Genomic DNA, 15,113 nt, shown 5'->3' on the forward strand with positions numbered 1-15,113 from the left:
TATCTGTGAAGTTTCTAGAAGCCATTTTGGTATACACCTTGTCATGATGTGAACAATACTTTTATTGTATAGTATATGGAGAAGGGTCTTGATTTTCTAGACCCTTACGTAATGACATTATTTAATGTGTTGCTAATTTGAATCTCTACTCTACACAGGTGACCTCCACCAGTGAAGGTGAGTACCAGTAATAGGTACTGATGGTACATTGGTTATTACCATATTAGGAAGTGATCAGTGAAGAACTACTTGTGTCTGGGTCTAATGACTTCACACTGTTCCTATGGCAACCATCCACTGGCAAGAAACCATTGAATGATGGGTAGGTACAATACAGTACATATCTTATAGTAAATATGTACTATGGTTTTATAGTGTCCTTATTATACGTATACCACTTTTGTGTGGGCGTTCAAAGGCACTGCTTACAGTTTAACCTGCATATTGCCATGCAAGATATTACCTGGGAATGTAGTTTGCTCATGGCTTTGATGCCCAACCAGTTCAAAGATATGACTATCATTATATTGGGCAACGTTGAGTGTTTAGTTATGGGTTTGGGTTTACAGGTTAATCTTGGCTCAATGTAGTTGCTAAGTTTCAACTAGTTGACAGTTACTAAATGAGACGAATGATCAATAGCATAATCGTTTGGGCAGTGTGTGGATGCGTATTTCTACCCATCCGTGTCAGCCATAGTGTATTTTATTTATTTATTTTATTAGACTTCACAGTACAAGTGCTGAAGGTCTGTAGGCCTACAGCCTGTTTGAAGTTGTAGGAGCAAGAGTCCTACAGACCTTCAGCACTTGTGCTGTGTGTGTACTTAATTTAACCTTGTAAACACTAATGTAAAATTTCCTGTTTCCTATTCCTAAGAATTATGCAATACATACCCATTAGTAATGAGTGCACTGACAAAGCCTTCTTGTGTACCTTCCAACTAAGATATAAAATTATTGTCATGCACTTGTTGCCATATTTGGTTGTACAATTACACATAGCAGTATGTGATCATGTTATGGTGTGACCAACCGCCTCTGAGTGTTCACTACAGGGTTTCAACACTTGAAATTTCATACAAATTGTGTAGTGTGAATGCGTACACATGCGTGTTTTTGCAAGCGATTTATCTGGTACCACAATGGTCCATATTGTGCCTCAGGCTGCTATACACTCGACAAATCTCTTTAACAGGGATGGTGTAACATGACTTATTTCACTTCAAGAAAAGCCAAATACCATATTTACTCGATTTATGCCACACCCTCGAATAGTACCGTAGTGCGGTACTATTTGAAGCTTGTTTCTGAAAAGTTTTTAAATTGTACCACACCCTCGAATAGTGCCACATTATACTTTCATAATTACTCTTTACTAGTGCTCTCATACCTTTAGTATTAATCTCAATGTAGATTTGAGGAATGCATTGTCCTGGTAAAACTTGAACAGCTGTAACATATTGAAAATTCCGGATATTAGTTAATAAATTGACCACATAGCACGAGGGGTGACATAGTTGTGCTACAAGGACTTGAGTGAAAGAAGGTTCTGTGTAGACAAAGTAAGTAGCAACGTGTTGTGATTGTTTTATAAAACTATAATGTAGAATAGCTATAGTAGTGGCAGGTTTAAAATATTAGTAGCGCATCCTCAAATATTGCGGCACTATTCCATGGGTGTTATCCTTATTTTTGGACGAAAAATAATAGTACCCCTGGGGCACAAATCGAGTAAATACAGTATAGCAAATACACATGCGTAACCTCACTATGCATTTTACTTGAAATTGCAAACCCTGTAACATCAGGCTATTACAGTGTGATATTGTTTAGGTCATCAACAACTTATCAATCAAGTCAGTTTCTCTCCTGATGCTCGTCTCATTGCTAGTGCTTCATTTGACAAGTCAGTGAAGTTATGGGATGGCAGGACGGGCAAGTCAGTGAGGAGATAGTTACACTAGTAATGTTACTAGTATACACACCATACAGGTACATCACTAGTTTGAGGGGTCATGTCAGTGCTGTATATCAGGTGAGCTGGACTAGTATTGTGTATGTGATTATGTGTGCATTTGAAGATGTCATATTGAACTTTAAAAAAGCAGAGGTGGATCCAGGGCTTGGCAAAGTGGGCATCTGGAGCAGCAGAAGGTTGATCTGGAAGGCACAGCCTCCCAAGGTACTTCAGGGATGAGGTTTTTGACACAGTTTTGAGCAGTTTTAGGTAAATATCTAAATAATATTGCTTTCTAAGTGGTCTGCGTTGGTCAAGATTTGTAGGGATCAATGACAGTCACTAGTAGTTCAGTTGTCATATAAACTGGCATGCAAAGGAGCTATCTACAAAAGTTCTAACTGTGTCTATGGGATGGTGCTGCAGATGCCAGTGTGCACGTTTTAGAATTTGTAATGCTTCAATCAACATAATTATGTGGCCGGATTTGACACATCCAGGCTTCCACACACATCCAGATGTGTGACTTTAAAGGACCATAACTCAATGTATAAAAATGCTGTCAGTTTCAAATTTGGACCTGTTATTGTATAATGCAATGAAAGCATTGTGTGAAAATTGTAGCTCAATAGCATATTGAGTTGTCAAGTTACAAGTGATTAACGTCAAAGAATTGGATGTGTGTGGAAACCTGGTTTTGTCAAATCCAGTCACATAGTATATTAACACTAAATGTTTTTGATTCTAAAATGTCCATACTTGGTACATCCTTAATGTTAAAGACATTCTCTGTAAGTAGCTACCGTAGCATTCTGCTTTGCTTACTCATGTGAGTGTCACACAGGCACTGATACAATCTCTTTAAAAAAGAAAAATCCTTCCCACCCACATCTGGAAGTACTGATAATGTGCTATATATAATTTTATACCATTCCAAGTTGTGTACTAAACTTGTGTGCATGTACATGTATCTCACATAACTCTTGGCTACTGTCCCGTACAGATCTCCTGGTCAGCAGACAGCAGGTTATTGTGTAGTGGTAGTTCAGATAGTACACTAAAGGTGACCTGCACTATCAGCCCCACCCACTCATTACCCACCCTTCCCTACAGGTGTGGGATATTAAGAACAGGAAGTTACTGATGGATCTACCAGGTCATGTTGATGAAGTGTTTAGTGTTGACTGGAGTACTAATGGGGAACAAGTGGCTAGTGGTGGACGAGATAGACACATTAAAATGTGAGTACTCAGTCAGTTTATTGTGTAATGAACTTGTGTACGTTTGTTTATAAACTGCATCAAATGTATAGAGAAGGCTAAGTATTTAAGATCCACAAGTCAAGTACTTGGGAATTTATATTGATGAAACATTTTCTTGAAACTTCCACGTTACTTCTGTATACAACAAACAATGTCCAAGCATATCTGCAGTGCAATTTGAGATAGTGATCAACAAGTGTAAGGGAAAGATTCTATCATTCTTTAGTGTGACCCATATTACAGTATGCCTGTGTAGTTTGGTCACCCTATACTCTGACTAATATTGATAAACTAGAAAAAGTACAAAGGAAAGCAAGCAAGATTGTAGTGATTTTTCAATGTCACTAACATGTTAAATGGGCAATCTGTTATTCCCCAGCTCAACAGTATGCCTGCTTCAGAGACCTGTAATTGAATACAGAAAAAATCCCAGGCCAGGCAGTGACTTGATCCACAGCCAGCTGCAAGTGCCTGAGGAGCCACACAACCTGATCTGGGATTTCCCCTGCATTCTGTCAGTATATCTTGACTTCTTTTTTTTTCTTTACAAAGTTGCTATTGTTCCGGCAGTCCACTAGATTTCTCACTATCAACCACACTAATTGTATGCTATGCCCCGAGTATTCGACTTTAGGGCACACGTCTAGTAGGTTGCCCCGAATATTCAACTTTAGGGAACGCGTCTAGTAGGTTGCCCTGAGCATTCAACTTTAGGGAATGCGAAAAGTAGTTCTAATGTTAGGGTTAGGGTCGGGTTCAGGTTTAATTTCTTCTTCACCTTCAATATATATTATATAGAAGTTACTCCACTCAGAGACATATAAGGGAGTTGGGTAGCTGGGAGCCACGTAGCACAATGGGTAGGACTCTGGGCTCAAGCACTGGAGGTCCCGGGTTTGATTCCCGCTCAAGGCATTTTGTGTTTTCTTTTTTTTTTCGTTTGAGGACCTTTTTTTTTGTCTAAGTTTTATTTTTATTCACGTGACTGCCGGAACAATAGCAACAGCCTTTTCTTTATTGGTCAACTTATTAGGCAACTACCCCTCTAGGGACCTGAGCCTGTACAACACTTTAGTTAGAAGGGAATCAGGGAAACTTGTTAATCTTGTTGAAACTGAAACAGGGAACTCACTCATCAGGAATAATTTACTTACCCGAGGACATTAATAGATTCAAGCAACCATTTTAGAGCCACGGTTATCTCATTTGAAATATTCCTTTTACCCAGATGCAATTAAATTGTGGAACAAATTACCAGATATTGCAATTAATTGTACAACATTATAAAACTAAAGATCTAATGATTAGCTAATATTTGCACACATAGCTATACCACACCTTTATATGTAGTCTGGCGCAGCCCGCCCTTCGCAAAAGTACTTGGGCGGGTGGTGCCAGACTTCTTTATATGTACGTTTACACTAGCTTTTCCATTTTCAAGAATTACTGAAAACCAGGGGGATTTTTTACGGTTATATACTGTCCTCACATATATGGACTGCACCATACAGCCTTATTATCGTCATTTGGTGAAAATCGAAGAATGCCTAGAAGTTAGCAGCACTCTGAAGAGCACACCCTCAAGTTAGGGCTTAACACAATGTTTATATTTAACTTGTGCTTCTCTTTCGCACCTGTACAGGATATATAATGGAAAGGTAGGAATTGGATTTTGGGATGAAAATCGAAGCAGCCATACCAAAGAAAGAAAAGTTTATTAAAATCTGTGCCGGAGTTGAGGTACTGTACATGATTATGAGTGTTATATAGATTAATATTGGTAGTCTTGTACCCAAACTGCTTTGTTTGTGGGAGAGGAATGGTCTGGTGGATCTCCAGGCTCCCAAAATCCGGGAATAAAGGCCAGCTCCAGGAGTGTTAAATTGGTATTGACAAGCCAACTAATGAAGCTAAGTTTTATTTACTCAAGCAACTTCACGTCTCTTGTCATGCACACAGATCACATCTCACTTAGGCTCTCACAAGCATCACAGAAGCATCAGAGAATGACACTTGCAAGTAGGGACCCGCCGATTATGCTAATAATTTTACCTATTATGCTATGCTGCACTGCTCAAAAATTTACCTATTATGCTTAAATTTATGCTCATTACTTACCCATTATGCTCAAATTATGCCCATAATAATTTCCAATTTATGGATAAATAATAAGTGGCTGAAGCACAAACTTGTCAAAATGCATATCACAGAAAAGATCGATATACTCTAATTGAACAGTCAGCTATATGATCGTTATAATTATTAGAGTTACTGACTGTTCTATTAGAGTATATCGATCTTTCTGTGATAGCTATTTTAGAATTCATACTATAACACAAATATTCTACCTATTATGCTAGCATTATGCTCAATGCTTTCAGACACCTATTATGCTCATAATTATGCCAGCATAATCGGCGGGTCCCTACTTGCAAGGGGGTGATACTCCATATACTCTGTACTCCGATCTTCATCCTGGGTCAAAGTCAAAAAAAAATATGCCTTGACCCTTTGCTAAAAAAATTCATGCTTGACTCTTGACCAAATTCTTGCATATTTTCATAAAAATATAGTTATGTTGTAACTGTAAAAGCATCAATTGTGGTATACCTTTTACAATCGAAGCTTGTCTTGACCTACTGCAAATTTCTTGCTTGACTTTTGTTTTGACCGAGGACAGAGATCAGAGTACGGATATATAGTGCCTCCCCCTTGACTTGTGAGTGTAGTGTTAAAATAATTTTGTTGTTGAAACAGAATAAAACTTGGCTTCACTAGTTGGTTTGTCAATACCAATTTAATAACTTTCAGCACAGTAGGGATATAACACTTCTTATCGTTTTACTGTGATTTAATACCATACACTACTCCAGCTTGTTTCAATACTTCTTATCGATGTTTTATTGTCCCTACTCTAGTTGAAAATTCCAAATTTTTTCTGTGTACTTGTTTGTTAACTTTTTTTTGTAAATATTATTATTATGACCGGTCAACCCACGCATACCTCATCTGAAATGGCACCGCACACCCCAGCTATATCAGTTATTGCCTGCAAAGTAAAGTATCCATTATGCTTTGTTGTCAGCTATGTTCAACCCGTTACACAGCATTTCGGATCAAGAACTGTTCAAAAAGCACCTCTGCAATCCATGCATACCGATGGAAATGGTGCTGTGTGCCCCAGTTATATCAATTATTGTCTGAAAAGTGAAATATCCATTACACTTTGTTGTTGGCTGTGTTCAACCCGTTACACAACAGTATGAATCGAGAACTGTTCAAAAAGCACCTCTGCAATCAAAACAGCCACTATAAAAAATATGGACAATTTCTGTTATGAAGGAAAGCCATCATGTGCTATCGCCAAATCAACACTTTTTGCTGTCAGCAAAGATGAATGGGACACAAAGGAGGACACTGGTAAGTGCATGAAGAATGCATTGTACGTACTGCAGTATGCCAAATGACACTTCTCGGTGCGAAGCGACGTCAAACAGTGAAAAATCAAGCTTGTAGCCTTAGCCGTTATCGAGTTACGCTTGTCTGAAGGCATCAGGCAGTCAGTAGAAATTCCAATAATTTATTTTTACAATTCCCTAGCAACTTGTTGAAAGCATTTTGGCTCGATCTGAAAGCTTGTTTAGGCTTAGTTTTACCTAACCAATACTGCCTCATCGTCATCTGGGAAAACTGAGGCTGGTTTTTGGGTGATGTTATTTTGTGGGTCATGCCTACTCCTTTGTGGTCCCTACTATAGAGTACTATCATACTGTATGACACACCTGGAGCTGGCCTTTACTCCATTTCAACACTGATTTAACATTCCCGGAACACAAAAACAACTATTGGAGATCCACAAGATCTTTCCCCAAGTGGTCTGGATACAAGACTATAATATTAGGCCGTGTAAAGTTGATTCATTGTTTAAACTCCATAACTCCATGCAATAGGCTTCCTTGCATGAGTGACAACATACAGCAATACCAAAAATACACAGTACAAAAATTAGCTAAAAACAATATAAACGAGTTTAACAAGAGGTGTGTCACTATATTGCATCATTTTTTCATAACACAATCCAGATTTATGTAGGGCAAAAGGTTCTGGAAAATCAAATGTAGGGCAAACGTTATTTCTTTTGCCCTACAAAAATGGTTGGTAATTTGCACATGCGGTGCATTTTTGTGACTACGCCTCTTCGTTAAACACGTCTATACAAGCATGAACAACATATTACAAACCAAAAACTCAATTACAACAAACACAATCTAAATGTTACAAATCATCAAGTAAATATGCATGATAATTTACTAATTCCCTAAGGACAAGGTCTGTAAAGGGAGTTATAATTGTATGAGGAGGTGAAGGATACAAGGTACAGCACTATCCCTTCCTAAGTTTGTGGCTGTCCTTCCCACCCAATGACAGGTTGGTGTACTTTGTAGTGATGAACATGACTCACTGTGATGATAACTCAGATCTCTAACTGGAAGGTTTGTGGTTGGTCTTGTTGATACATTTCATGTTTCTGTATAGCAGGTTATTTTCGAATTGTTTTATTTTCAGATGTTTCGAAGAGGCCTTTCTCTTTGAAAATAAATTCCAAGTCCTGTTGTTCTTCGAAAATAAATTTCCACAAGTAAAAATAATGTGCTTTCACATGATCGCAGACAACACATATTTGCTTGTGTATTCTTATAAGTTTAAGCTCAGTATTAGTAATAAAAGTTGAACAGTATCATTACTGCCAGTTAACTATCCATAATGGCCGTTGTGGGAACCATTGCCATCTGCTGCTGCTGCTGTACCCTGATCGAGCTGATTGCCTCGCCAGTGGCTGCTAATTACTCCACTTATTCTTCTTTCCAGTGTGCAAAAGTGGAGGTTATTCCATCATCTATACCCTCGGTAAGGCAAGCACATGTAGAATCTACGTATTTTTGTAATTTGTGACATGAATTTCTATTTGTTTGAAATCCACCTGTACTTCAAAATTAAAATTTTTGAAATTCAGATTTTACTGTTCCTACAAAAATGTCTGGTTCGAAGATAACCAGCTATATGGTAGTATATCAGTTGACAAACAATATAATTGTATCTTTATTGATTCTGGTTGTAATTCTATTTCTCCATATCAACTCTGTGATTACATTGTGTGTCTGCATGGAGTTGATACACTATACATTGTATACATGTATAGTGTATTTGACAACTTCTTGTTTGCAACTCAAACAGGCGGTTAACGGAAGGAAGTGAGGTCATTCTATTTATAGTTTTTGCTTTAAAGGCTTCTATAGCAACAAATTCTTGAGGACAATACCATTAATCAGTGTTGTGCCTTGTACCTGGAACCTCCAAAGTACAATCATGGTGGAATTGCTGGTAGTGGAGGTCTGTGATAGTAGGATGGAAGTCAGATGGTATTGCATTCCACCAGTGAGAAGCAGTAAACCTTAAAAACTTTTGAGTAAATGCAAGGTGATAATATACTGTACGTGACATATATTATCTATAGCACAACCTCTGTGAATTAAAAAAAAATTAATGCAGCAAGTCATTTGTCCTGGTCTCATATTTGGAATATGGAGCGACCAAACTGGATTTATAGTTTGCCTGCATCACCTTCAACCCTGCCACCTCCATAATTATCAGCTGTGCTAGGATTTTGACAAACTATACATAATTTTCAGCTATGTGCAGGGCTCCAATGCAAGTCAGTTTTACTGAGTGGATTCCCTGTGTAAATATTACAATTACTATCATTTTCAGCTAATTCTTTCTTCTTAGGGAAGGTAGTAAAATGTATACCTTTAAGAAGACTCTTTTGATAATCCTTGTAGTGGCAGAAATAGCTGGCTTTCCATTGCTACTGTATGTTTTTGTGTGTTTCAATGTCTGCCCACCTGCATCAAAATTGAGGAAGTGGCTGATGAGAAACTAGCAATCTACTTTGCCTGGCCTTATTATAATAATAATTGTATGGAATATATTATAGGGGATAATTACTATGGTATTAGCTATGGTATAGCATGTACCTGTTGAGCTGGATTCTCAAAAACATTTAATAACTCATAGATGCAATTACAGATGATGTTGAAATTTGGCTCATTTGTAGTACTACTTGACCTGCTAAAAATATTTTAAATCTTTTTCTGACCTAATATTTACAGTCAATCAACATTTTCACAATACATTTCCTATGGGGAAGCCATAAAAGTGTAATGTCCCTTACAGCCCTTTTTCAAATTTGTAATGGAACCAAACCATACTTGTCTGTTGTTGACACCTTTGCTGTTTCCGTTAATTATCTGGTTGGCTGAAGTGTTTACTCTCAAGAGAAAAAAAATCCACTTTTTAATTTTTAGGTGTTTTTCAGGATCCAGCTAAACTTGTACATATTTGAATGATTGTTAGATACTATACTTACAAATAGTTGGGGTTCTAAGCATTTTAAATAGACCGTTTTTGTGTACTTTTGGATAAAAGCATGAAACTTGGCAAAGTTTGCATATGACAAACCACCTCAGATTTGACCTTTGGTGTTGTTTGCAGACAATGTAATGTTTAAAAACTGTCAGTTTTTCTCTATTTCATGTTTGTTTGAATCTGAAATCCACAAACTTGGTGAAGCTCTTGCCCTATAGAATATTTGGCAAAATACTATGCTAAACAACCATCATTTTCAGTACGCTGGCTTGGCACACTGAAATCACAAAATCATTCATTTGGGCTTCAACAATATAGTAACTCATTATCTACTTAGATGAACAGACTTACATGATGTGTAATGCGCGGTGCTTATTTTTTCATCATGGAAGATTCGCTGCAGTACCTGTAGGCATAGGCGATGGGGGGCTGAAGCTTTCCCTCGGTCTGCTGAGGGGGTCTATATAGCCACCCTTAGAATATCTTGCCGAAATTGGAGTTGGGCTAAAAAGATTGGTATATTCTAATAGAACACTAAAATACCCTAATAGAGTAGTCAAAGTGCTTCATAAAAATATGTTCCTAAAAGTACTTGCCTACAGTGGGAATTGAACTACTGACCTTTCACTTTAAGAGTTGGTGTGTTACACCTGTACCAAGTATTTCCAACTGTCTAAAAGCTGTTTTGTACTGTAGTCAACAGGTAAAAATTTGTCACAAAAGGTTTGTATTGACTGCAAATACACTATAGCATATGATGAGTTAAAAAGTTGGTGTTTTAGTTGAAAATGCTTCAAATTGTATGTATAAAACTAATTCTGATGAACTTTGAGACATTGTGAAAATGGCTACAGTTTCTGGGGCACCTGATCTATACACTCTGGTCACACACCCCCACCCTCCACATCCTCCACCACTGCCTGCAAGTGTTTGCAAAAGTAACACCGTGGTGCCATATATGGAATTATAATTGATGAACAATGTTAAATGCTGTCTTGTGGACAAGTTAAATAGTCACAAGGCTAGACTTTAAATTATTTATTAAAGTTGTAGTGAAAAAAGTACTCAAGTTAATGAACCAGAGAAACACCTCACAGTATAATTGGACACATATTACTGTTAAGTCTGGACTTCTCACCATCTGTATGGGTGACAACCCTCAAAATTTTCATTCATCCATTGTAAGGAATTCTCTCAAGTGCCATGTAGCGATGGTATCCGCCTATTTGAAAAAAAATGATTACCCAAAGTGTTTTACATTGGTTCTTCTGCAATTTCATGTAACTAGTAGACTATATAATATTATCATATCCTGTTTGTTGTTGTTGATTATAGCCACGTACTATCAAAATGGAATGGAGTCATGCTCAAAGTCTTGTAGGTATTTTTGATGGTCTCTTGAGAAAGATAAATGAGCGGAGCCAAGTGTCAAGAGAGAAGCGCCGTCGCCAAAAACAACTGGAGACTCGTGTTCTTTGGAGTGACACAGAAACACAATGCCGTGTTGATTTGAGAGAGAACAAAGGTGGAATATTTGTGAAGGTGCATTAATGTACAAATTATTTGTCTACTTTATAATTGCTTACTAGTATCATATATAAGCAGGGCCGCCCACGGGGGGGGGGCAACTGGGACATTTTGCCCCGGGCCCCAGCCTGAAAGGGGCCCCAGGAGGCCCCATGAAGGGCCCCCGAATACCTGCTTAAAAGATCGATATACTCTAATAGAGCAGTCACAGTATTCTTTAGAGGAGCAGTGTAGCAAACTTATAGATAAGGAGATATGGTTGGTGAAGGGTGGCTATTGTCATTGTGTGTTTTTTTTTTTTTTTTTTGGTCTTCAACTTACAGTTTGGGTGAAGTTGTGATTTAGAATGGAAACCTCCTTGCCTCTGGGGCCCCACTTTAACTCTTTGCCCTGGGCCCCTTAATTTCTCTGGGTGGCCCTGTATACAAGCACAAATTAATATTGTGTATTATACACTTTTTATACTTGTGAAATCACCTAGCTGTATGTACTGTTTTGTTACATAGATACGGGTGATTCAGTGTTCAGATCGCTCAGTTTGTTTATATATCTAGTGGAGATTTAGAAGAGTTCAAAGATGCACTGTCTGCTCTCTTGGAGAAGCGAGAAACTAGTTCACACAATTTGTATTCTAAAAGACCAACACCTCCAGGTAATTAATAAGAGTTTATTATTAATAAGTAAGGACGTCCATAACCAGATAGCATCTTAACTGCACATATACTTTATATGTATGTAAACCGGGCCACCGACAGGAAGGGGTGGGGGAACTGGACCATACAGTAGTACCTGCCTCATAGCTACATTATCCAACAATAATAATTAATAAAATAAAAAGATGTGGTTAAAATTATGTCACCAACAAATAAATGACATAATGGCTATTCATCTGATTCCAGACACCTACTTATTCAGGCTATTCATCTGGCACTCACCCAAGGACACTAGTTGTATAAAGGTTGATGAGTCCAAGGGGAGCTAGGGTTGGAGCAAGTGCCAACCATAGCATGTCTCAAACTCACCAAAAATTTACCTTCATAGCATATACCAAGAGTATATAATCGAAACCAAGAGTGTCGAACAGTGTATTAGCCCGTGATTAATGATTGTGTAAAGTAACAGGGATATTTCAGTAATTGTTTGTTTACACAAAGTGGTAATTTGAAATGCGCACATGGCAGTGGGTCTTTGTTTGCCAGTTTTCTGTGTTATTCAACCAAGTATCAACAGTTATTGTACAAGGAAAGTGTAGTAAGGACCCAAGATAACTCCAGCTTGCTAAAACAATGGTTGCACAAACAAGCGTGTTGCTATGCCTTCAGGGATTCTCTTGGTAGTACCAGAACTTTAACATTTGTCAATTCCCTTTAACTCCTATCATGTTTTCACTTGATTTTGTGGCCAAATTTAGCTAAATACAGCAAACCTTAATCGTAATGAAAACAAACAATTACTGATATATCCATGTTACTTTATGCAATCATTAATCACGGCGTAATACACCCCTTCGATACTCTTGGTTTCTATTATATACTCTTGGTAATAGCGTTAGGGTCGGGTTCAGCTTTGGTTTCTTCTTCACTCACGTGTAGTCATAGCAAACTATTTTTAGATAGGGGGACTCTGTTTATGCAGTTGTCAAGCACAGTCAACATGCAAAGCATTATCCCTCTAGGGGTCTGGGGACATGCCTCCACAGGAAAATTTTGAGGGTTTAACCTTCTGAAACACAATGACTGCTCTATTAGATCAACTGACTGTTCTATTAGAGTTATTTGATCTTTTTGAAAACTAACAGCAGAAAATTATTAGAGAGGCTCCAGCCCTCTTTCTCCCCCCCCCGGGTTGCTATGCCTATACCCAGGTATATACATGTAGGTTGTACAGATTACCTCTTGAATCACATTTATAAGATAGAAAAGTAGAGGAGGTGGGTAGCTATAGTGGGTACGCGTTCACCTGAGCCCTGCCAAATATAGTAATATCAAAGGGGTGAACACATGTTCACTCCCAATGGTTTTGTACTGGAACAAGCATATTTTCATAATTACTGTAAACATGTTTGCACGCCTGAATCGTCCATACTAAATGTATGGGATATTTTTAAAGCCTCATAACTCACTTGTTCTTGCCAGTATCAAAGCGCTTTTTTGATTACCAGTTCCGGCGTTTAAAAGGATTCACATTGCTACTAAATGTTTGGACAGCTGGCCCATGTAGCAAGAGTTATTAACAAGAAACGAGGGCTCAGGTGAACGCGAACAGACTATAGCAATGGAAGCACAGTTGGTACTACACTGATCTCACACATCAGTGGTCCATGGTTCTAACCATGAAGGTGTTGCAGGTTATTATATATATTTTCATTTTAGCAACCTTTTTTTCTACACATATGGAACCAGACAAATAGCCTCATACATGAGAAATGTGCCCTTAGGCTGATAATTGCTGTGTAGTTATTTACCTATTGTATGCTTACTGTCTATTGCTGCAGCTTAATTGCTATTAAACTATCAGTCAGTATACCCATGTCTCAGTCCAGTGTTATCAACATCATTTTCTTGTTTAAACACCAGTATCATGTGAGAAGGATCACATGACACTCATGTGAGAAGGATCACATGACACAAACTGTGTGCGTAAATGTCCAGAACTGTAGAGAGTTTATTTAGTGTTTGTTGAAAGTTTAAGTTTCATTGCTTCGTCGTGAGATTGAATACCTTGGGTGAGATTGCAATTCAGAGAGAATCACACTAGAGGTATGATAGTTGAAATAATATAGCTAGTGAGGTAATTTAGCAAGAGAACAGTCATTCTTATACAGCATCCCTCAGATTTAATTGTGTACTAACGTATCACTCATGTTTATATGCCAATACCCCTAGAATAGTATTACTGTACATGTTTATCTTTCTTCCCACACACACTGTGTTCAGGGACCCACGGAGTATGCTTTTAAATCGCCCTATTGTTCTTTCTAGTATTTTTTCTTCACCTATTATCAGTCTTGTGCCCACTGTAATAACCCTAAGACTGCACGGTGGGTGAAGATCAAGAAAAGGAATGTGACTCAAAGTACCTCAAGTGTTGATACAGCAACCACTAGTGGACAGAGCATCACCACAGAGTCCTTGGATGGATCAATTTTTAATACAGAAATTTAACATGCTTTGGAACTGCTGCAGCCACGCAAGAACACTGTTGTTATTGTAAGAACAGAAGCAGTTTATTGAAATTGAAACTGTTTGATGTTAGTGTACTGTTGTAGTATTGACTGATGGACTGTACCACACATAATAGTATGCACTACATAGAGTGATAGACATGATGTAATTTTTAGTATTTGAGGGCTGAAACAAATAGTAATACTTGACGAATACTCATTAAGGATTTTCGTACTCGGATAGTAAAATTGGTACTCTAGTACTCATTAAGATCATGTAAGCTGTTGTCATCAGAGAGTGACACAATGAAGGCTGTAGAGTTTGATTGGCATAATTTCTGGTCACATCAGTACTTTAATACAGTGTGTGTATCATTGTTGTTACTTGAAAAAAGCTGTAAACTGTTAAAGGTTGGTACAAAATATGTCAAATGGGTATGACTATTTGCAACTAGTAATTGTGAGTACACGATCATTAACTCTAGAGAGAATTTGAATACTAAAAAACCATATAATGATCGTGTCAGCCCTAATTTGTATCATACAGTACGGTAGTACTGTATAGGGATTGATAAAGAAGAACTGGGCTTTTCAAACCAAAAAATATCACCCTAAAACCATTCCGTCCATGACAGTCTGGTTAGGCACAGCTAAACTCAAAAATATCTTCAGGCCATCCGAAAAGTTTCTATGAAATTCAAAAAAAAATTATTAACAGATTTTTATGTTGATTGACTCAGTATTAACTAACTGATGCCTCCAGCCAGCATAACTCA

At 37.8% G+C, this 15,113-nt stretch overlaps 1 protein-coding gene across 4 annotated transcripts in view; it reads left to right on the top strand.

Moving 5' to 3' along the window:
* Positions 1–15,113, top strand: part of LOC136244882 (notchless protein homolog 1-like) — a 56,992-nt gene that overhangs the window by 10,071 nt on the left and 31,808 nt on the right. Inside the window, exons 5-13 of one of the 4 annotated variants that reach the window (XR_010695613.1) lie at positions 159–177; positions 228–322; positions 1,836–1,941; positions 1,995–2,037; positions 2,963–3,022; positions 3,073–3,200; positions 10,983–11,189; positions 11,681–11,826; positions 14,156–14,546. Coding sequence is in view for 2 of the 4 variants with exons in the window: in XM_066036429.1 (XP_065892501.1) it covers positions 316–322; positions 1,836–1,941; positions 1,995–2,037; positions 2,963–3,022; positions 3,073–3,200; positions 4,663–4,805; positions 4,864–4,883 (507 nt within the window). In the remaining 2 variants the exon portion in view is untranslated. Of the gene's footprint in view, positions 1–158; positions 178–227; positions 325–1,835; positions 1,942–1,994; positions 2,038–2,962; positions 3,023–3,072; positions 3,201–4,662; positions 4,806–4,863; positions 4,899–10,982; positions 11,190–11,680; positions 11,827–14,155; positions 14,547–15,113 lie in introns of those variants that run through there. The other 3 variants (XM_066036429.1, XR_010695614.1, XM_066036430.1) reach the window with 3 other exon arrangements.

The sequence above is a fragment of the Dysidea avara genome, chromosome 14, assembly GCF_963678975.1.
Source record: "Dysidea avara chromosome 14, odDysAvar1.4, whole genome shotgun sequence".
NCBI lineage: Eukaryota > Metazoa > Porifera > Demospongiae > Dictyoceratida > Dysideidae > Dysidea > Dysidea avara.